The following is a 22,204-nucleotide window of genomic DNA, read 5'->3' as shown; positions in this document are numbered from 1 at the left end:
AGGTCAGATAGGATTGGGCCACTTCTGCCACTGAAAACAGTAGCCTGTTAGAAGACTTGATATTATGCTAAATGAAATAAGCTCAGGGACAAAATAACAAGAGCAGCCTCTTGATTGGATACTGCATTAAACAAAATAACAAGTCACCAAGGAAACTTAAACCATTTAACCAAAACGTGATTAAAGAGGTCCAGAGAACAACCCCAATTCCCATGATTCCCACCGGACACGGAAGGCCTCAATTGTGCTGGCGCACACCCAAGTGCTCCCTCTCCAGGAACACCCAACTGTGAATATAGCTGCAGTCGAGGGGCAGACATTCGGGCCCCCTCGCCTGCCACCTGAACCTGTCTATGGTAGGTTTGGCCAGGTCAAACCCCCCCACGCATCCAGTGCCCACAGATCAGGAGCATCGGATGCAAGCACAAACAAAGCTCTTCATCAAATTTCATAGATTTCATAGAATTTACAGTGCAGGAGGCCGCCATTCGGCCCATCGAGTCTGCACCGGCTCTTGGAAAGAGCACCCTATCCAAACCCACACCTCCACCCTACCCCCATAACCCAGTAACCCCATCCAACACTAAGGGCAATTTTGGACACTAAGGGCAATTTTATCATGGCCAATCCACCTAACCTGCACATCTTTGGACTGTGGGAGGAAACTGGAGCACCCGGAGGAAACCCACGCACACACGGGGAGAACGTGCAGACTCCGCACAGACAGCGACCCAAGCCAGAATCGAACCTGGGACCCTGGAGCTATGAAGCAATTGTGTTAACCACTGTGCTACCGTGCTGCCCTTTGTTTTGCAAATAACTGAAGAGGGGGTGCAGTCCGCAGAAACTTGTACAAATATGGTCCACAGATTCCAAAAGACCACAAACAACACGGGCATCTTGGGAGTCTGTGAACTGATGCATTCTATAATTATATGTGTTGCACCCCCCCCCCCCCCCCCCCCCCTCGGTCCCCGATGGTAAAGGGGAGGACTCAACCACAGAGAACTCCATGGGGGACCTCCACCGCCAGATGGCAAGACTTGAGGTCATCTAGCACCTTTCATAACCACAAGACACCTCAAACTGCTTTACATCCAATTGAGCAAATCTGAAGCAAAGCCACAATTGTATTGAGGGGAACTAGCCTGAAATAGCCGATGGTGATCATTTCCATCTGGGAGCCTGTTCTACAAAAGGGGCTATTTTTTGACCGTGAACTCTCAACAGGGTCCCTACCAGGCTGCTCCCTCGTGGGTGGTACTATGCCTGGATCTTCAGTGACTCACTCATACTCGACTTTCCTTTAGTCTCCCTGATTGCACAAATGAGAACAGGAACACAGTGAGTGCGGGCACAGGCCCTTATTGTGTACAGCTGTACCTGACTCTTCTTAATACTATTTTCAAAGCACGTTGCTAAAACTGTAGAGTTTCATTTTCAGTCTTATTCTGCAGTTAACAAAAATAATTTTCACTTTTTCCCCCTGGACCTCATAGGAGGAGCACTTGAACAGACAAAAGTTATCCAGCCTGGAGATGAGCTACTGCAACTAAACTCGACCACCCTGCAAGGCCTCAGCCGGTTTGAGGCTTGGAACGTCATCAAATCTCTGCCGGATGGCCCCAGCACAGCATTAATTAGGAGGAAAGGTCCCATTTTGAGTACAGGAAAAGATGCAGAGGTATCACAAGATGCTGAATAAAACCCTTCGAACGAGCTAAGAACCTTGTAAACTTGCAATGGCATCTCCTCCACATAATTCAGTTTATCCAGAATGCAGACGGCATACACCTGACCATGGGGATGCAGAGTGACAGATGGGAGTTGTTAACCTTTTAAACTGGCTCTTCCGGTGAACAGGTTGGAATTTTATCTCCCAAGTAATTTTAATGAGTAAAATTCACATTGTACCAAATCTAGGCTTGCTCCCAGCTCTCACACACTTGCTGTTCTCCATATCTATCAGAGTGCTGGACAAGACTTCAATCAGGCACACATGACTCAATTCATTACATTGCTTATATAGTTGTGACACCCTGGGCTTGTGCACGGTCAATTCCAGCCCCACTTGACCCAGAGTCACAACACAACTGAATTCACCAATAATTCTTAGAAAAATACCTGATGCCTTTGGCCCTTGGTTGCCCAGTAATTACAGTCACCAGGTTTGTAAATGTAAGCACAATAACTTTTTATTAATAACAAGAACTGTAATGAAATATACAGCAAATACAACTGGTTAGCTATTACCTAATTCCTAATCCCCGCTTTAACTTGCCCTCCACCCTCTACACATACACACACAAGACAATGTGTGACACACAAGACACACACACACAGGACAAACACAGAGGGGTGGAAAGGAGAAAAGAAAGTCTTTGTTTCAGATGACGTTTAACACCTACTCCTCTTCAGACATTACTTTCAGTCTGAGGTTTTACCATGGATTCATTCAGGATCTCTGTAGCTTCAGAAATAAAACACTCACATCCTTTCTGGAGATGGAGAGAAGGTCCTGTGGTCTTTGTTTGCAGCCTGCAACAGTTCCCCTGCAGATTCATTCATTCATTCATGTTCTCTGTAGCTTCAGGAATACAGCATGTATAGCCTTTCTGGGGAGGGAGAAAAGCAGGTCCTTGTCTTTTTGTGTCCAGGGCTCAACTGCTCCGTCAGGTCTTTGAGAACCATCAACTGCTCCGTCAGGTCTTTGAGAACCATCAACTGCTCCGTCAGGTCTTTGAGAACCAATCACCACCTGTTACTGGGCAGAGTACGGCCTTTTGGCCAGTTCATTGGCTACCAGCCAATCAATCCCATCCCATCTCTCTCTCTGGTGCCGAAAAGTCTGAAGCTCCCGTTTAAACTAGCAGAGTGTTCTCTCCTGTAAATTCCTGACTTCCTCATTATCTCTGATTTAAAGATACATGTCCATTAATCACCCATGGATAAAAAATGAGAACAGCAAAATAAAAGAAAGGGAAAATAAGGGCATGAACAGAAAGGACCCTGACAATATTTTAAATGTTTCAGTACCTAGTAATTATAAATGCATGAAGCACAAAGTGTTCCATTCACCTGTAAGTGCCCCCCCCCCCCCCCCCCCCAACTCTTCTGGCCACAAACATTTCCCTCAATGGTCACTAATGCTTCCTCCTCACCCACTTCCATCAGCTCCTGTGGCCAAAGTGTTCCTTATTGGCCTCTGCCCATCTAAAACTCTCCTGGCTGCACCGCCTCCTCTCTCACACTCTTAAACTGAACTCGTACAACACTCTATCATATTCTTCACCCATCACCCTTGTCCTCACTGAGTCTTGTTTCTTGATCCCCAATGCCTCAAACTCAAAATGCTCATCATTTTTAAATCCATGGTTTCAACCCTTCTATCCGTATCCTCCTTCTCCAAAATTCTTCTTTTCTCCCTCTCACATTGTCCTCGTTGTAGCGCCCTCCCTCCCACAACTCCATCAGTCGCCACACCATTAGCAGGACTGCCTCTAAAAGGTCCTTGATCTAGAATTATTTCCGTAAATCTCTGCTTCGTCATATTCCTCTTTCAAAACTCATGGCTTTGATTTCTTCCACATGCCTCATTCAGTATCCAATTTGTTTGACTATGTCTCTGAAGCACCGTGGGATATATTTTTACATTAAAGCTGCTTTATAACTGCAAGCAGATTATAAATGTTAACTTGTTCATATGTAGCTAGCCTACATCATTTATTTTTGAACGGAGTTTAATCACATCATGTGTGAAAACTGGCAATTGGCCAAGCCCTAAAGATAGGTGAATAATTCATAGAGTACCTTACAGTTTAACAAGAATCTCCATCCTATTCCAAGGTACTGTGACAATCTCCTGATGATCTCGGAACAAAAACAAATGGAAATAGTGGAATTCCAAAGCAAAATAGAAAATGCTGGAATTACGAAGATCAGTCAGTAACTCTGAAAAGAAAAACATTAAGTTTCAGAGAATATGACAGAACCCGAATGTTAACCTTTCCTTTATTGATGCAGGTCAGCCTGCTAACTATTCCATTTGCTTTTGTACCCCACCGAGAGCTTTGATGCATCAAGATTCAGACTAGTTAATGCTGTTGATAAAATAGTTTAATTGTTACCCGAGTGTACATGTAAACATGAGCAGCACAGTACATTGGGCCATGCTTTTGACAGGACTACAATTTCAAAAGTGATTCACTGTTTTGGTTTCTGTTGAGAATTTATACCAATTGTACAAAATAAAGAATTTGGCATGTGATTGTAGACTGGGTCAGCCCCAACAGTTATTGCAGTACGGTAATGAAATAATACAGAAAGAAAAAGACGTGGGTTTACACACTGCTTCAACAACCTCGGGTCAACCCAAAGCACTTTACAACCAATTGAGCACTTTTGAAATGTAATTACTGCAGCCAATTTGCACATAGAAAGATTCCACAGACTGCACTGCAATAATGACCGAGTAATCTTCTTTAGGTGCTGGTTGAGGGAAAGATGTTGGCCAGTGAGAACTCCCCCTGCTCTACTTCTGTATAATAACATCATGCGATTTTTAATGTTCACCTGAGGATGCGAATGACGCCCTGGTTTAATGCCTGATCTGAAACATGGCACTGAAGTGGCAGTCTAGTTCTTTGGGCTCAAATCCCTGGAGTGAGACTTTGAGTGTTGTGTCTTAGGGTTAGAATGCTCCCAATGATCGGAGGCTGATTTGTGATGAATGCAAGTTCTTAAATGTTAACAGTACCGTTACCATAGTTACAGCTTTAACCTCTACCCTTTGAACTCGGTATGAATTTTTGGGAACAGAAACTCAGGTTAGCACAGATTCTCAAAAAATTGGGTTGAAGGCTAAGAATGGCGATTGTTTGGTGCACACCCAGAGACGGACTTTCAATGAAACACACGGCCGTGTTGGGCCAGCAGGCAATACAGAATGGTATCGGGGTCTGAGTGGTCAACCCCTCTTTAGAGCGGGAAAACAGTTTGCCAGGTGGAGAGGTGGTGAAGACTTGGAGCAGTTCAGACACAGATCTCCTGAATTGGTGTGAAGTTTCTGAACTTTCACTGAGTAAAGGTGCAGATTTCTGGCATTCGGTCTGGCGTGCAGCCTGAGGCAAAGAGGGAGAGCATAGGACCTCCCAAAAAAGGTTACGTCTGCCTGTGCACACCACACTTGTATGACACAAATAATCACAACAAATTCTAAAAGTACATTCTTCGTGGAAAACCCCCAAATGGCACCAGTTTGAAAGGTAAGAATACATAAAAATGCCTCCATCGCCACAAAGAAATGTTGATGTTTTGCTAACTGTTCTTTGAAGAGGTCTACAGGAAGCGTGTACAGCACAGACGTTACAGCAGCAAAGTACTTTACAGGGATGTGGTCTTCTCCCACTCTTTCTCAAAATGAAATTCTACAGTTTGATTGAACAGCAACATGAGAGTGTGACATTGTTCAAACATAGCCTCACTAATACATGTGCCAAAATAGTTAAAGACCATTACAGAAAACAAATAATCCTATAAACTGTTCCGTGGGCCCATCATAAAATATTTTGTTTGAACAATGGAACCGGTGAAAGATCTAAAATATTATTCACCTTAGAAACTAGATATTAAAAAGGGGAAAACACACATGGTAATCATAGAATTCCTACAGTGCATATGAAGGCCATTCTACCCATCAAGCCTGCACCGACCCTCTGAAAGAGTACTCCACCCAGGCCCACCCCTGTAACCTCACTTAATTTGCATATCAAGGGGCAATTTAGCATGACCAATCCCCCTAATCTGCACATTTTTGGACTGTGGGAGGAAACCCATGCAGTCACGGGGAGATGAACAAACTTCATGCAGACAAGGCCGGAACTGAAGGGTGGCACGGTGGTTAGCACTGCTCCGGGCCAGGGACCCAGGTTCAATTCCACCCTTGGGTAACTGTCTGAAATGTTTGTACATTCTCCCAGTGTCTGTGTGGGTTTCCTCTGGGTGCTCTGGTTTCCTCCCACAGTCCACAAGTGTACAGGTCAGGTGGATTGGCCATGATAAATTGTCCCTTCGTGTCCAAAACATTAGACAGGGTGCTCTTTCAGAAAGTTGGTACAGACTGGATGGGCTGCATTTCAGGCATTCTATGAACCCGGGTCCCTGGAGCTATGAGGCAGAAGTGCCAGCCACTGTGCTGCCACTAAGCTGATGGTTTAACGATTGTTGAATTACTCTTAGTTCCTCCCCTTGTACATGTTTCCTCGCAAGCAAAACAAAGAGGGGGACGTGGGGCGAGCAGGCTATTCAGCTCAGAGTCTGTTCCAGCATTCAATAAGATGCATTTCAGCCACAGTCTGAACTCTATTTACCCTTGTTGATTCTGTAAGTCTTAATATACTTACCTAACATTAAACATTTATGTGTTTTGAAATTTTCAGTTGACCTAATCTGGATGTGTTTTGTGAGAATGTTCCCATTTCCACCAGTCTTTGTGTGTAGTGCTTCCTGACATCACCATTGAATGGCCTGGCTCGGGATACAACCACTTGTGGATACCCCCCACCGGAGGAAATAGCCAAAGACAGGCCCACACTATGCAGCCTATGCTAATGATTCAATTATTTTTACCTCTGCATCATCCTGGTGAATCTGCACTCCTCCCCCACCAAGGCCAGTATTCCTGTGGTGGAGTGCCCAGAACAAATTTTGCACTCCAGAATTCTGTACAGTTCCCCCACATACCTCCATTCCATTTGTTGTTTTAAGTATCTTTTTCTGTACTTGGGAAGCCTAAATCTCCAGTTTGTAGCTTCTCTCTCGCTCCTTTGGCTTTTCCAATGATAAAGGTACGCTAATGGTAAAGTCTCCAAATGACCATAGGCTACTTTCCCCTTTGGATATATAGTGAGGACAACCCACTGTGGGGTCACCGAGGGTCCCCTCCTTTTCAGGCCTACCCTCCTTTCAGGACCCCCCACCCTTCACCCCCCTCCTCCCCCCCCCCCCCCCCCTCCCCTCCTCCCAACCTTTATGTGGCCTCTTCATACCTATCCTTCACCCTCCACCCTCACCTTTTATTGACATGATGGACCCCCTCAATCCGACCCTTGGCAGTGCCTGGTACCCACCCTGCCCTCTCTCTAGCTACCCAGGGGTCTCCAATGGCCTGGGACAACCCCGCCCCAGCTGCCGTTACACATGGTCCACATTTGTGTGGACCAGTACTAACCAGCACCTGATCAAAACCTCACTGGGGAGGCTGGCGGTTTCTAATCGCTGGTAAATTGCAGCATATGCATATTTAAATGAGTCTAATGGCAAGATCCAGATCGTGACATCTCGCGAGGAATCTTACGAGACATCTCGAGAGGCCTCTCGCGAGATTCAATGGCCTTGTGCCACCAAGTCGGGTGCGACGAAGTGGGTAAACCGCACCCCAAGTGAGAAGTTCAGAGGTGAGCCACTCATTCTGTCAACTGGACTACATAGCTATTATTGATGACTTCCACTTGTGACCATGGAGTGATTGGTCACATAAAGGGCTGTTCCTGTTCAAAGACACAGAAAAGGGCTCTCTTTACCCAGATCCGGGTGGAATTTTGATGAAAAGGCGTAGGTGAATGTTAGAGGAGTAGTTTACCCCTGGAATGGTATGTCTTCTGATCACTGGATCCAGCAGAAAACAGAGAGAGGTTTGGCTGGAAAGTTGAAACAGTCTTGTGGTTCACAGACAGTTTCTTCCAGCATGCAGGCGGGGGAGGGGCAAGCTGTAAGGCCCCAGATACAGGAACTGATGACTTTTATCAAGGAAGAATTCCATGAACAGAGGAAAGAAATGCATGAAGATCATACAAAGGCCATTGCAGAAGCTGTGGCACCTCTGAAAAGTACTTTGGAGTGGATGGAGAGGTGTTTGGAGGTGCAAGGGTCACAGATTCAGGAGATTGAAGAAGTGCGCTCGGACCACAGCGATCGTGTGGTGGCTCTAGAGGTGGAGGTGGGGCTCCGAGGAGACCTTTGTAAAACGCTGAGGGCAAAGGTTGAGGAGCAGAATACCTCGAGAAGACAGAACCTGCGAATAGCGGGCCTACCTGAAGGAGTGGAAGGTCTGAGTGCCACGAGGTACGTCTCGAAGATGCTGGCGGGGCTGGTGGCATAAGGGGTGCTAGAAAGGCACCTGAAGTGGACCGAGCACATAGGCCTCTTAGGCAAAAGCCTAGAGCTGGGGAGCCGCCGCGGGCGGTGATCGTGAGACTCCATAAATTTGTGGCGAAAGAACATTTTACAGTGGGCCAGGGAGAAGCGGAGTTGCGACTGGGAGGGAAATAACGTCTGGATTTATCAGGACATCGGAGCTGAGTTGGCAAAACGTCAGGCAGGTTTCAACAATGCCAAGGCAGTGCTGTTCCAGCAGCAGATCAGGTTTGGGGTACTCTACCCGGCCAAATTATGGGTGACGTTCAGAGGCCGGGAGTATTATTTCGAGACCCCAGAAGCGGCCAAAGACTTCATTAAGGAGCATAAACTGGGGGAGAACTGAGTGGACAATGCTTGGAAACCGGGGTGCTGGCACTATGTAATGGTTGGGAGCATGCTTGAAGTGGGTGCAGGGATTGGAGGATTTTCACCTTTTTGGGGGGGGGGGGGGGGGGGGGGGGGGGGAAGAGACGGTTTCTGTTCAATGTTGTGATTGTAAGATGTATAGGTGAAAAGTTTATGTGGGTTTCCATCCCCCCTCCTGTTTTATGGGACTGTTTGTGTTTAACATCTGTTTGTTTGCTTTTGGAGAAGGCTATCTGGAGATCAGGAGAAGTCCTTGTTTGGGTGGGGGAGGGTAAGGCCAGCAGGAGGCCTTCTTCTTTGAGCTGAGGAGGGAGTGGGAGGGACGGGAAGGACGAGAGGGAGGGGGAGGTCATTAGGATGTGCCTTTGGGCAGGGGAAGCTGCGCGAGCAGGTTATGCTTGTGAACGGTGGTGGGGGAGATTGCCGAGGGGTGGGGGGTGGGGGATGGCGGGTGCGGGGAGAGGGGGAAGGGGAAAAGCCGGGGGGGGGGGGGTATTCTGCAACGCGGCAGGGGGTGAGAGATGACATGGTCAAGTGAGAAGAAAGGGGCCATCTGGGATGGGCTAGGGACAGAGTGGAATTAAAGGGACAGGAGTTAAGAGGGGAGGATGATGGACAGTAGATGGGAAGCCTCCGGTAAGGTTGGTAATGTGGAACGTCCGGGGGCTGAATGGGCCGGTTAAAAGGTCGCGGATGTTCGTGCACCTCAGGACCTTGAAAGCGGGGGGGTTGTCTTTTTGCAGGACCAGGTTAGGTTAAGGAAGGGGTGATTCGGGCAGGTTTTTCACTCAGGGTTTGATTTGAAATCGAGGGGTGTGGTGATTTTAATGAGCAAAGAAATGGAATTTGTGAGTGCGAAGCTGATGGATCCAGGTGGGAGATATGTTAGGAGTGGGTTATTGGAAGGGGCACCGGTAGTGTTGGTAAATGTGTATGCCCCAAATTGGGATGATGTGGGTTTTATGAGGGGGTTGCTGGCAGCAATCCCGGATTTGGCCAAGTACTAGTTGATCATGGGAGGAGATTTTAACTGTGTCCTGGAGCCGAGGGTGGATAGATCGAGCCCTAGGCCGATGGGTAGGGTACGAATGGCAAGGGAGCTGGGGGGGTTTATGGAGAGGCTGGATATGGGGGATCCATGGCGCCTTCTGAACCCAGAGAGAAGGGAGTATTCCTTCTTTTCACACGTCTATAAGGTGTATTCGAGGATTGATTACATTGTAGTGTCAGGAGGTTTTGGTTGGGGTGGAGGGGGCAGAGTATGCGGGAATAGTTATCTTGGACCATGCACCCCACTGGCTGGATATTCGGTTCAGTACCGGACGAGAATAGAGGCCGGGGTGGAGGTTTGACTCTGGGTTGTTGGCGGATGGAGCTTTTTGTGATAAGGTGCGGTTGGCGATTATTAATTATGTGGAGTTCAATCAGAATGGGGAGGTGTTGGCGGGCATTATTTGGGAAGCACTGAAGGCAGTGGTCCGAGGAGAAATTATCTAATTTACGGTTCATGCGAATAAGGAAAGGAGGGCGGAACATGACCGTCTAGTGAGCGAAATAGTAGAGGTGGACGGAATATTCGAGGGTACCCACCGTGGAGGGATTGGCGAGGAGGAAAAAGTTGCAGGGGCAATTTGATAGGCTGACAACGGGGAGGGCGGTAGGGCAACTGCGTAGGGAAAGAGGGGTGCAATATGAGTATGGGGATAAGGCGGGCATATGCTGGCGCACCAGCTGCGGAGGCAGGCTGCATCCAGTAAAATATTGAAGACCGGACTGGGGATGTGGTGTCAGAGCCAGGGAAAATAAATGAGGCATTTAGAGAGTATTACCGGGGACTTTATGAGGCAGACCCAAGAGGAGGGGGACATGGGGTGGTTTCTGGACGAGCTGGAATTCCCTGACATGGAGGAAGCAATGAGGCAGGCATTGGAGGAGCCCCTGGGGCTGAGGGAGGTGCTGGATAGTATCAGGGGTATGAAGTCGGGGAAGGACCCTGGGCCGGATGGGTACCCGGCAGAATTTTATAAGGAACTTGCGGTGGACTGGGCACCACATCTGTTGGGGGCGTTTAACGAAGCACTGGAGAAGGGCGAGTTGCTGGAGATGAAGCAGGCAGTAAACGCACTAATCCCAAAAAAAGGGAAGGATCCGGTGGAATGTAGGTCGTATAGACCCATATCACTATCGAACATGGACGTGCAAGTATTGGCTAAGTTGTTGGCAGGGAGGATGGAGGATTGTGTCCCGGGGGTGGTTGCAGAAGATCAGACTTTGTGAAGGGCAGGCAGCTCGTGAGTAATATAAGACGGCTGTTGAATGTGGTGCTGAATCCATCGAGAGTGGAGGTGGTGGTGTCTATGGACACGGAGAAAGCATTTGATCGTGTAGAGTGGCGGTACTTGTTCAAAGTTTTGGGTTTGGGCCGAGATTTGTGGCATGGGCAAGGTTGCCGAATGTGAGGGAGCATCGGGTGTCGCTCCATGCCGATGACCTCTTGCTGTATGTTCAGATCAGTTGGAGAGTATGGGAAGGATTATGGGCCTGTTGGGGAGGTTTGGAGGGTTCTCGGGATACAAGCTGAATGTCGGGAAAAGCTAGCTAGTCCCGGTGAATTTGCTGACAGCAGGCTAATTTAGGGGGATGCCATTTACGGTAGTGAGAGATAGGTTTAGATACTTGGGGATTCAGGTAGCGATGGAATGGACTGGGCTCCACCAGTGGAACTTAACAAAGCTGGTGGAGGCGGCCAGGGTGGATCTTAAGAGGTGGGATACACTGCACTTAACGTTGGCAGGGAGGTCCAGGTGGTGAAAATGAATATTCTGCCAAGACTTTTTGTTTATCTTTCAGGCTCGCCTGATCTTTATAAAGACCTTTTTTCGGAAAGTGGACACAATCATCTGACTTTGTATGGGCGGGGAAGATGCCGAGGGTGGGGAGGACCCTGTTCCAGAGGCCGAGGCAGCAGGGGAGGTTGGCAAACTTGCTTCATTATTACTGGGCGGCGAATGTGGACAAGGTGCAGCGGTGGTGGGAAGGAGAAGGGGCAAAGTGGGTTAGGATGGAGGAGGAATCTTGTAAGGGATCTAGTTTGAGGGCTATGGTGACAGCTGCATTGCCAATGGCTCCGAGTAGGTATTCAGGGAGCCCAATGGTGCAGTCCACTGTGAAGATATGGAATCAGCTGAGGAGGCATTTTAGGGTGGAAGGGAAGTCGGTGCTAACGCCTCTGTGCGAGAATCATGGGTTTGAGCGGGGGGGGGGGGGGGGGGGGGAGAGATGGATAGTGTATACAGGTGGTGGAGGGAAGTGGGGCTGGTCAAGGTGAGGGATTTTATTTGGAGGAAGGGTTCGCCAGTCTAGAGGAGCTAAGGGAGAGGGTAGAGCTGCCAAGGGATAGAGTTCAGGTATCTACAGGTTAGGGATTTTGCACGAAAGGTCTAGAAGGGGTTCCCTAGATTGCTGGGATACACCCTGCTGGAGCGACTGCTACTTCCGGATGTGGAAGGGGAGGGAAGAATTGGGGATATATATAAGTGGCTGGGGGAGCAGGGAGGCAAGCGAGGTGTGAAGATCAAGGAGAAATTGCAAGCGGAGTTGGTAGTGGAGATCAATTGGGGAGTGTGCAGTGAGACATTGCAAAGGGTAAACGGGACCTCCTCTTGTGCAAGGATGAACCTGATACAGTTTAAGGTGGTGCACAGGGTGCATATGACTCAGGTGAGAATGAGTGGGTTCTTTTAGGGGGTAGCTGATGAGTGTAAGAGGTGTGGGCGGAGGCCAGCGAATCATGCACATGTTTTGGGGTTGTGAAAAATTGGGAAGATTCTGGGTGGGAGTGTTCACGGTCTTAGCCAGGATAGTGGAGGAGGGAGTGGACCCGGACCGTTCGGTGGTGATATTTGGGGTTTCAGAGAAGCCGGAGCTCATGGAGAGGAGGAAGGCCAAAGTCTTGGCCTTCACCTCTCTGATTGCACAGCGACAAATTTTGCTGGAGTGGCGGTCGGCATTGTCACCGGGCGTAGCAGCATGACTTCCTGCGGTTAGAGAAGATAGAGTAGGAGTTAAGGGGCTCAGCAGGGGAGTTTGAGAAAAGGTGTGGGGTGTTTGTGAACGTGTTTGAGGAGCTGGTCGTCGCGGGGGGTGGAGGGAGTGAAAAAGGAGCAAAATCTGTACAAACTGAATAGTTGATTATTGGGAAGAATGTTTCCCGGTGTCTTTATTTGCTGTACCCTACTGTATAGTTGATTATTGGGAAAAATGTTTCCCGGTGTCTTTATTTGCTGTACCCTACTTTGATACAAGTTTGAATAAAACTATAACTATTATTGATACTCTTATTTTCTACCTCCCATCATTTCCTAAACGTTCCAGTAAAAGTTGACTCCAGCTCTATGTGCTCTAATTTCCATTAACAGTCTTGTGTGAAAGCTTATTGAATGGCTTTTGAAAATCTATACCATTCTATCCACCTCAAAATTGGAATGTCAAAATCTTGGAGTTTCCTCATGCCACTGTGGGAGTATCTTCACCACAAAGACTGCAGAGGTTAGAGATGGAAGCTCACCTCCATCTTCTCAAGACTGATTAGCAATAAATGTTGGCCTTGCCAGCAATGTCCACAACACATGAACTGCTAAATACATTTTGAAAAATTAACTGGGCTCATAAGACCAGACGTCCCCAACCTGACACCCCCGTCTATAAATCCCTGCTGGCTGTTGCTCTTCCCAATAATTTAAGTGTCCATGATGACAAATTCCAGCAACCTCCCCACAACAGTGCTTCAAATTTCCTTGTTTATTTCTCTCACCCACTTTTAACCACTGGAGTTACACTGTCAACTTTCCAATCAAAGAGACAATTCCTGAATAGTGACTTTTGGAAGACCATGACTAAAAGAGCAACAACTTTCTTATTTATTTAACACCCTGGGGGTGGAAACCATCAGTCCTAGATTTCACTAACTTCAGTTTCATTACTTTCTCCATCACCTCCTTTTAATTAATTACATTAATCTCCAGTTATCATAGAATTTACAGTGCAGGAGGCCATTCGGCCCATCGAGTCTGCACTGGCCCTTGGAAAGAGCACCCTACTCAAGCCCACACCTCCACCCTATCCTTGTAGCCCCACTTAACCGTTTTGGACAGCAAGGGCAATTTAGCATGGCCAATTCACCTAATCTGCACATCTTTTGGACTGTGGGAGGAAACCGGAGCACCCGGAGGAAACCCTCGCAGACACGGGGAGAACGTGCAGACTCCGCACAGACAGTGATCCAAGCCGGGAATCGAACCTGGGACCCTGGAGCTGTGAAGCAACTATTCTAACCACTGCTACCATGCTGTGACGATTTGTTCTTTTCTTCATATCTCTGCCACTTTATCCCCATTCTGCATACCAAACACAAAAGGCGAATAGTTGTTCGGAAAGTGATTTTAATTTTCTTGCAACCAAGTAATTTTTTAAGTGATGGCAGAAATAAAAGTGCATTTGAAACTTAAAAAGACCACAGAATTTACAAAATATAGATTGTGGTAATAAGTATACTGTCATAAGGAAGGCCAGATTTCAGGCAGCAAATACAGCTCACCATCACACAGTTCCTGTCACACGCAAATACCACCCAGAGTTAAAACCAATTCCTTCCTCCCAACACACTGTAGATTTCAAAATGGCAGACTGGACAACAAATGCATTTACTTTAAGACTCTTTAACATGTCCAAAAAGTATTTTAATATTGTAGCAGGACCTCTGAATGGTTGCAATCAACAGTCAGGTTGAAAACGTCGAGGGGGGAATTTTTTTTAATGCATCTTTCCAGCATGAATTATCAAGCACAGTTAACTTGCAGTACACGGGCAAAGGTTTCTTCAATTTGTGAAGCTATGAAAGATTCTTTCAAATAAATAAATAATTTACCAATAATACAAAATCCAACATCTTAACCCAATAAAAAGTGCAAGTAAAAACAAAAATCAATCTCAAACCACAATTATATACTAAAATCCCTTGGACCCAAAATAAGTTCATCATAAAAGTCAATAAATGCTTTTACAAAAACATATTAACATACAGCACGCAATGCAGTTAACTGATCTGTGCAAACATGACATCACTGGCCTGACTGAGTACACTGAATTAATGCCCATTCTAAACTCCGGCGCAACTTAAATTCACCTTTCCATTAAAAGGTAGAATTTAAATTATCAACCAAAGTCAATATATTTGGAATGGTTGGCAAACTGATCCCCATTCCTTAAGAAACAGTTTAAAGGGGTGGGGTTAATAACTTAAAATGTACACCACCAGGATTAACATTTAGAGAGATGCAAGACTTTAAAACATTCGTACGAGTGAACATTTTCTTGCGTGGACCATTTCTCCACACATATAACTAGATTGTTTTTACCATTTACATGCAAGGATGCAAATTACTGGAAAGCATGTTGCTTGAAGAGATGAATGTGTTCCATAACGTGCTTACAGTGCTGTCCTCAGTGGAGCCTTCCTGAAGCAAACCACCCTGGCAGGTGTCCAATTGTATTGGTGGTTTGCCATTAAATATCCGAAGTTATCGCAGCAAGGTTCCAAATATGAGGGCTATTATCTTTTGGAGGGATTAATGCCTGTATTTGCCAACACGTTCAGAGGTTAAGCCCCACTCTCTACTTTCCAACACCAGTTACACTCATTAATGAGCTTTACGCAGTGGATACTGCTTGCTCTGTGTCTCTGTACATAGTTCAAGTTCTACTCCAGGATAACACCTAAGAAAGTTTCAAATCAAACTGTGCAAATGTTCTTGAAAAGGCAGGAAGTTTTGAAGGATATGTTGTACTCCAATGGTTGCTGTACTTTGCGCTCTAACCCATCCCTCCCATTTTACAATCTTCCAAGTTACTGATCCAATAAGGGACATTATTTGCTGAACATCCCTATGTGCTCTAAACAATTAGAAAAATACAAATATTTATTATTCACTGTTGGGCAAATTATTAATTTTAGCTTAGGACTAAAAATGTATAAAATCTTACTGCATGAAGACATTTTCAATTAGATATCCAATGAATGGAAAATATTTAAATGCTATTTTAAACACTTTTTTGTTTATTTTTTTTATCAATGTCAATACGTACAAGCGCAGTCCTTTCTGGTCTTCACTTTGCAATTTGAAATTATCCTAATTCTTTTCCACTGGTCAATATTTCTCCTAAAATAATTTTAGAAATGCTTTCAGTTTTAAAAAGTGGAAAATTAAGTCCAGAAATACTCTCAAATCAAAAACTAAGTAACGATGTTGAATGCAGCAAAACTAAGCCGGAGGTTTGTGGAAAAAAGGGGTTATGGAGAAGGTGGAGGGGGATTCATCAAGCTTTAAAAGTCTTCACCGCTTTTGCCAGATTGTTGTAAAACTCAGCCATGCTAGATGGAAAGAAAGACTCCAACACTGTTTGTGGGAGATACCCACCAAGGTCAGTTTGAAAGAACGTAGTCAAGCGAGTCTTCTGTGGTTCTCTAAAAATGAAAGACACACACATAAATTAATCTGCATTCACTTGCCGGCACCCACTACCCAGTTTTGCTTTGACAATTAGCAGTTTCCCAAGGAAAGCTCCAAGTAAACTAATCTACCAAGTGTTCCGTCTTACCTACAACCTCCTTTATTCAAAAAGTGAACAGATTGAGAGCAATACAAGTTAACTCTCCAACTGTACCGATGTCATGGAATAAATTTTCAATGTCACAATTTGCTGATGGTTCAATACCATCCAGAACAGCAATTTTACATAGAGGGAGCTCCTCCTGTTTGGACACAGGTTTCCAAATTCTAACACTGTTGATGGCAAATATATGTCTCAAGATTAGAAGATCATGTCATGAATGAAGCTGGGTCTTATCAACTGCACTCGTGGCAGCTTCGAAGTTGCTTGCATGTACTGGTCCTGAACGTCAGAGCTGGTATAAAAGAGGCATAATAGTTGGTAAATTCAGCAAAATGGCACTTTAATCACATTACGGCTGCCACTATTTATTTGATCTTAATAAGATGCTGTGGTTAATCTATCACCAATCACAATCAGGGGAAACAGCCACACAAAAATAAAAAGCACTCTTCAGGCGCACTGCTCAGAAAAACATGCACCAGAAGGCAAGTTGATATGTGCATACACACAATTACAGAATGAAAGTTTAGATCAGGGGTGGGCAAACTTTTCCGTGCAAGGGCCACATTCAGAAATTCACAATTTTAAAGGGCCGCATAGTATATTAAGTAAAATAATTAATATTTAAAATAGCCAAAATAAAAGGTTTTTAAAGAAAAAAAAAGCAATTAATTTTTATTAATTAATATTTTAAAGTAGAAACTTTACATGAAACACATTTATTTGAAAAACAAAGTAACTCAGTTTAAAGAAAAAAAGCAATTAATTTTTATTAATTAATATTTTAAAGTAGAAACTTCACATGAAACACATGTTGTGCCGAGCAAAGATCACCCTACTCAAGTCAACGTATCCACCCTATACCAGTAACCCAACAGCCCCCCCCCCCATTAACCTTAAAATTAAAAAAAATAAATAAATAAATTTGAAAAAATATTTTTTTAAAAAAAATTACTTGATCTTGGTGGGCCGCATAAAGACCTTTGGCGGGCTGCATGCGGCCCGCGGGCCATACTTTGCCGACCCCTGGTTTAGATCATATGTTTTCCCCATCATTCATAAGCTTGGTAGAATGCCTGTGCAACAACGGGCGGAATTCTCTCATGCTTTCCATCACCTCTCTTCAGGGTTGAGTGATTATGAAGTGGTCAGCTGTAAATTGACAGCACTTAACTCTGTTTGAAGTTGTTCAGGAGCTGTCAAGGGGCTGTTTAGCTCACAGGGCTAATCGCTGGCTTTGAAAGCAGACCAAGGCAAGCCAGCAGCACGGTTCAATTCCCGTAACAGCCTCCCCGACCAGGCACCGGAATGTGGCGACTAGGGGCTTTTCACAGTAACTTCATTTGAAGCCTACTCGTGACAATAAGCGATTTTCATTTCATTTTTCATTTTCATTTCAATCAAAGCTTGATATTTATAAACATTGCACTTAGAGTACTTCAGAGTTACTCAATCGTAGAGGAAGATGAATGGAACAATACTGAAAGCTGGGGGTGTGTTGAAGCTGTCAATCACAGCCTAGTAAAATCATTATCAAAGATAAATAAATGAATGGCTTGCATCAGAGATCGAAGGGGTTTAAACACAGCTGACTGGTTTTCTCCTTCCAGGAATTGACAGGTGCTGCTTCCTTGCTTCCTGTGTCTGAGCCAGCAGGTATATTACCCAGGTGAGTGTTAAAGCAGTAATTATTTTCACTGCCACCATCTGAACTGCTCTCTAGTTCCAGACACATTTTTCATGAAACTCCGCCCACTCCACAAATCGCTCTTGTAGAAATAAGCCCCTCACTCGTCCTACTCATTTCCGTCGACACCGCTCATACATCCCATCCATCCTGCCGGGCACAAACCCGTGGTTCCCACACAACGGGGAAGCACCGACCATCCCAAATTAAAGTGCTTCCTCAGGTGGTTCCAAATCTTTATCGAAGAGACCAACACCAGGCTATTATGATTATTACCCCGGAACAAACGGGAGCAGGGCTAACATGATTCTCAGACTCGACCCCTTGCAGGAGTCCTCCTCCACCCGTATCCACTCCGCCTTTGCAACTCTCTCTTCCACCACCCCCCACCCAGCTTCGCACCTCCCCCCCGCCTCACCTTCTCCACATTGGCTGCTGCAGCCCAGTAGTACTGCAACAAATTCGGAAGCAGTATAACCCCCTACTCGCCTTTTCCTCTGCAACAACGCCCTACTAACCTTCGGTGTCTTACCCGCCCATACAAACTCTGAGATGAATCCATCCACCCTCCGAAAAAAGGCTACGGGCAGAAAAATTGGGATTGAAATAAAACAGGAACCTGGGCAACACATTCATTTTTACAGCCTGCACTCTCCCTGCCAGTGTTAGCGGCAGGGTATCCCACCTCCGCAGATCCCTCTTGTGTTCCTTCCTAAATCATTCACCGGGAAGACCTCACTCCTACATTCAATTTGTACCCAGGAGAAGGCCCTAAATTTTCCCAGCAATGTCATAATCCTTCCCATGCTATCCAACAGATTCACTACATATAACAATAAGTTATCTGTATATAACGACACGCTATACTCCCTGCCCAAACCCCCCCCCCCCCCCCCGCCGCAAAACAATACTCTGCCACTCCCCCGGAGCACAATCGCTCTATTGCCAATGCAATAATGGTGACAGCAGGCACCCGGCCTTGTTGCCCTATGGAGCTCAAACAATCTTGACTCCACCCCATTCGTTCAGACACTAGCATTGTGGGTGCATAGAGCAATCCTATCCATGCCATAAATATCGGCCAGAACCCAAACCCCCTCAAAGTCTCGAACAAATACAGCCACTCAACACGATCATCTATCGATACTATCTCCTCCGGCACCTGCTGCTTGACGGAGTCATGACCATATTTTGTAGTCTCCTAATGTTGCTGGACTACTGCCACCCCTTCACAAACCCTGTCTGATCCTCTGCCACTATTGCCGGCACACACTACCAATTGCCTGGCCACTTGGGCCAGAATCTTGACATCAGTATTTAACAACAGGATGAGTCTGAATGACCAACATTCCAATGGGTCTTTTCTTTCTTTGGAATCAAAGAAAGGGAGGCCTGTGTGCCATGTCCGGCAGCAACCCTCTCTCCAATGCCTCATTAAACATGCTCAGGACGTGCAGGGACAATTCCCCATAGACTCAGTTATAGAAAGGATATTATTAAACTAGAAAGAGTGCAGACTGGGATGTTACCAGGACTTGATGGTTTGAGTTACAAGGAGAGGCTGGAGCGTAGGAGGCTTAGTGGTGATCATACAGAGGTCTACAAAATAATGAAGGGCATCGATAAGTGAGATGGTCAACATCTTTTCCCCAAAGGTAGGGGAGTCTAAAACTAGAGCGCATAGGTTTAAGGTGAGCAGAGAGAGGATATAAAAGGGTCCAGAGGGGCAAATTTTCACACGGGCGGCACAGTGGCAGTGCTTAGCACTGTTGCTTCACAGCTTCAGGGTCCCCGGTTCAATTCCGGCCTCGGGCGACTGTGTGGACTCTGCACTTTCTCTCCGTATCCCCGTGTCTGCGTGGGTTTCCTCCGGGTGCTCCGGTTTCCTCCCACAGTCCAAAAATGTGCAGGTTAGGTGGATTGACCATACTAAATTGCCCTTAGTGACCAAAAAAGGTTAGGTGGGGTTACTGGGATAGGGTGGAGGTGTGGGCTTAAGTAGGGTGCTCTTTCCAAGGGCCAGTGCAGAAATGATGGGTTGAATGGCCTCCTTCTGTACTGTAAATTCTATGAGTCTAGATGACTATACCTGCACACTCCACCCCACCAAAAAGAAATCAACACCGGAGTATACCCGGTGGAGTATTCCCTCTCAGCCAGGTCCCCAAACCTCCATGGATCCATCCCTCACATCTGCTCCATAAACACCTCAACACCGATTTAAGAGCCTTTGGGTCCAGCACACTATTAAAATCAACTAACTTGTGGGAATCCAGATCCGGATTTGTCACTAATAGCTTTTTCATAAAGTCCCCATTGTCCCAATTGGATGTATTCACAATCACCAGAACCACCAGTGTCCCCCCACCAACCTCTTCCTCAACTATCAATAACATTTTAGCGGTACAATTTAACAAACCCTGAGAAAATCGTGAAAGGACACAACTCAACTGTAAACCTCTCCCAACCCTTGATCCCAGACACAAGTCATTCGCCTCTTCTGGCGTCTGAAAATAATGCTCCTTCCCCTTGAACTTCACCCACAACTTGACAGGGTACAACACCCCAAACCAACCTTAGTCTCGAAAAAGCACCGCCATGGCCTTGTTGAAACCCGCCTGCCTCTTGGTCAGTTCAGCCCCAATGTCCAGATATATGGGGACCCGATTCCCCTTCCAGCTAAAGTCCTGAGTTTCCTTGGCCCAACTTAGGATCATCTTTTATTGAAATTTGTGCATTTGCACAATCACAGCCTGGGGCGGTTCCCCACCCTCGGCTTCTATCTCAAGGTCCGGTGGGTCCAATCCACCTCCGGAAGCTTCTCAAAGATCTTCTCATCACCCAGCTTCCCAAACATCGTTCACACAACTGGTGGCACCTGTTCCCTCTACTCCCTCCAGCGGCCCCGCAATACACAGGTTCTGCCGCCTTGACCGATTTTCCTGGTCATCGACCCTCGCCCGCAGCAGCATGCTGATTTCCCTTCCCCCATCATCGCCATTTCGGCCTCCAGCAAGCCGATTCAATCACGCTGATACGATACCATCCTCTCCACCTCCTTGATCGTCACCCCATGTGTCTCCAGCTGGTTCTCCACTTGCTCCAGGGACTCTGAAGAGGTTCCACCACACCCTCAATCGCCACTGACCAGTCCTCTTGCATCTCCTTGCCCTGTCGCCTGAATGCCTCCTCAATGAAGCTCATAAGACGCTCCTGCACGAGGCCTCCAACGAGATCTCCAACTCTTAGTTTGTTGTTATGGCAGTGAATGAATGAATGAATGTGAAGAAGCAGTGTTGTGCCTCAAGAGGTCCAAACCTTTACCTCATGCTAATGTCTGGACTGTTTGTTATATCATGGCCCAGCAGTTGAAACCAAGTTTCCCTTGGATAGTCTTCTCATGATATAGTTTCATACGTCCCTCCAGTATTTTAATTGGCAGAGATGGCATTTAAGTGGCCACTTATTGCATCAAGACAAGAGTGCTGGCATGCAGGTTCATGTGATGGGCACCAACCCCATTCATGAATAACCAGTACGCGTCAGCCGAGATCTAACATCAATCATTTCATTGAATTCACGGAAATTATAAAGAGAAATTCAAATATGTTTGCGTCATGTGTTGGATTTATAAATGTCAGAATTATGGTCACTCAACGCATGTTGGGTAAACTTTTTCCTTTTATTATAGTGCAAAAAACAAGTGAAAACTGATTTAGCTGAGAAATAAAAGCAGTTTCTCATAGGCAAGGGGGAAAAAAAACAAACTTGCATTTATTCACACTGCTTGTGACCTCAGGACATTCTCAGAAACTTTATAGCCATGGAAATATTTAGCAATTCTATTCCTTGCAGTATTGTAGGAAATGTGGCAGCCAATGTACACAGGAATCTCCAACAAACAGCAACATGTGATGCTGATCAGATCATCTGTTTTCAGTGATGCTAATTGAAGAATAAATATTGGCCAGGAAACGGGGCTAACTGGAATCTTTTCCATCCGCCAAGGGGCCGACGAGTTTTTTTTAAAAAAAAGTATTTTTATTCAACAGATTTTCAACATTTTCATAATACAAAACCCACCCACCCCAAACAACCCCCAACCAAACACAACATTCCCAACCTTCCCTTCACCAATCAACAGTAACCAACTCCCGGAAATGCAATATAAACAAACCCAAAAAATTGTAGAACTCCTCCTCATCCCCCTCAGCTCGAACGTTAACTTCTCCAGGGTCAAGAACATAAGAACATAAGAACTCCAGTAGGTCCCCCCATCACACT

At 45.9% G+C, this 22,204-nt stretch overlaps 2 protein-coding genes across 3 annotated transcripts in view; one reads left to right on the top strand and one right to left on the bottom strand.

Moving 5' to 3' along the window:
* Positions 1-4,272, top strand: part of il16 (interleukin 16) — a 167,604-nt gene extending 163,332 nt beyond the window's left edge. Inside the window, exon 21 of the mRNA XM_038812998.1 lies at positions 1,500-4,272. Within this exon, the coding sequence (XP_038668926.1) occupies positions 1,500-1,705 (206 nt within the window). The 3' untranslated portion in view covers positions 1,706-4,272. The remainder of the gene's footprint in view (positions 1-1,499) is intronic.
* A 9,713-nt stretch (positions 4,273-13,985) lies between these two features.
* stard5 (StAR-related lipid transfer (START) domain containing 5) overlaps positions 13,986-22,204 on the bottom strand; it is a 34,472-nt gene continuing 26,253 nt past the window's right edge. For both annotated transcript variants that reach the window (XM_038813371.1, XM_038813372.1), the window contains one exon: positions 13,986-16,084. In XM_038813371.1, the coding sequence (XP_038669299.1) occupies positions 15,937-16,084 (148 nt within the window). In that variant the 3' untranslated portion in view covers positions 13,986-15,936. The remainder of the gene's footprint in view (positions 16,085-22,204) is intronic.

Source organism: Scyliorhinus canicula, chromosome 12 (assembly GCF_902713615.1).
Source record: "Scyliorhinus canicula chromosome 12, sScyCan1.1, whole genome shotgun sequence".
Lineage (NCBI taxonomy): Eukaryota > Metazoa > Chordata > Chondrichthyes > Carcharhiniformes > Scyliorhinidae > Scyliorhinus > Scyliorhinus canicula.
The sequence above is the reverse complement of the archived record's forward strand: the minus strand, read 5'-3'. Positions and strand labels throughout refer to the sequence as shown.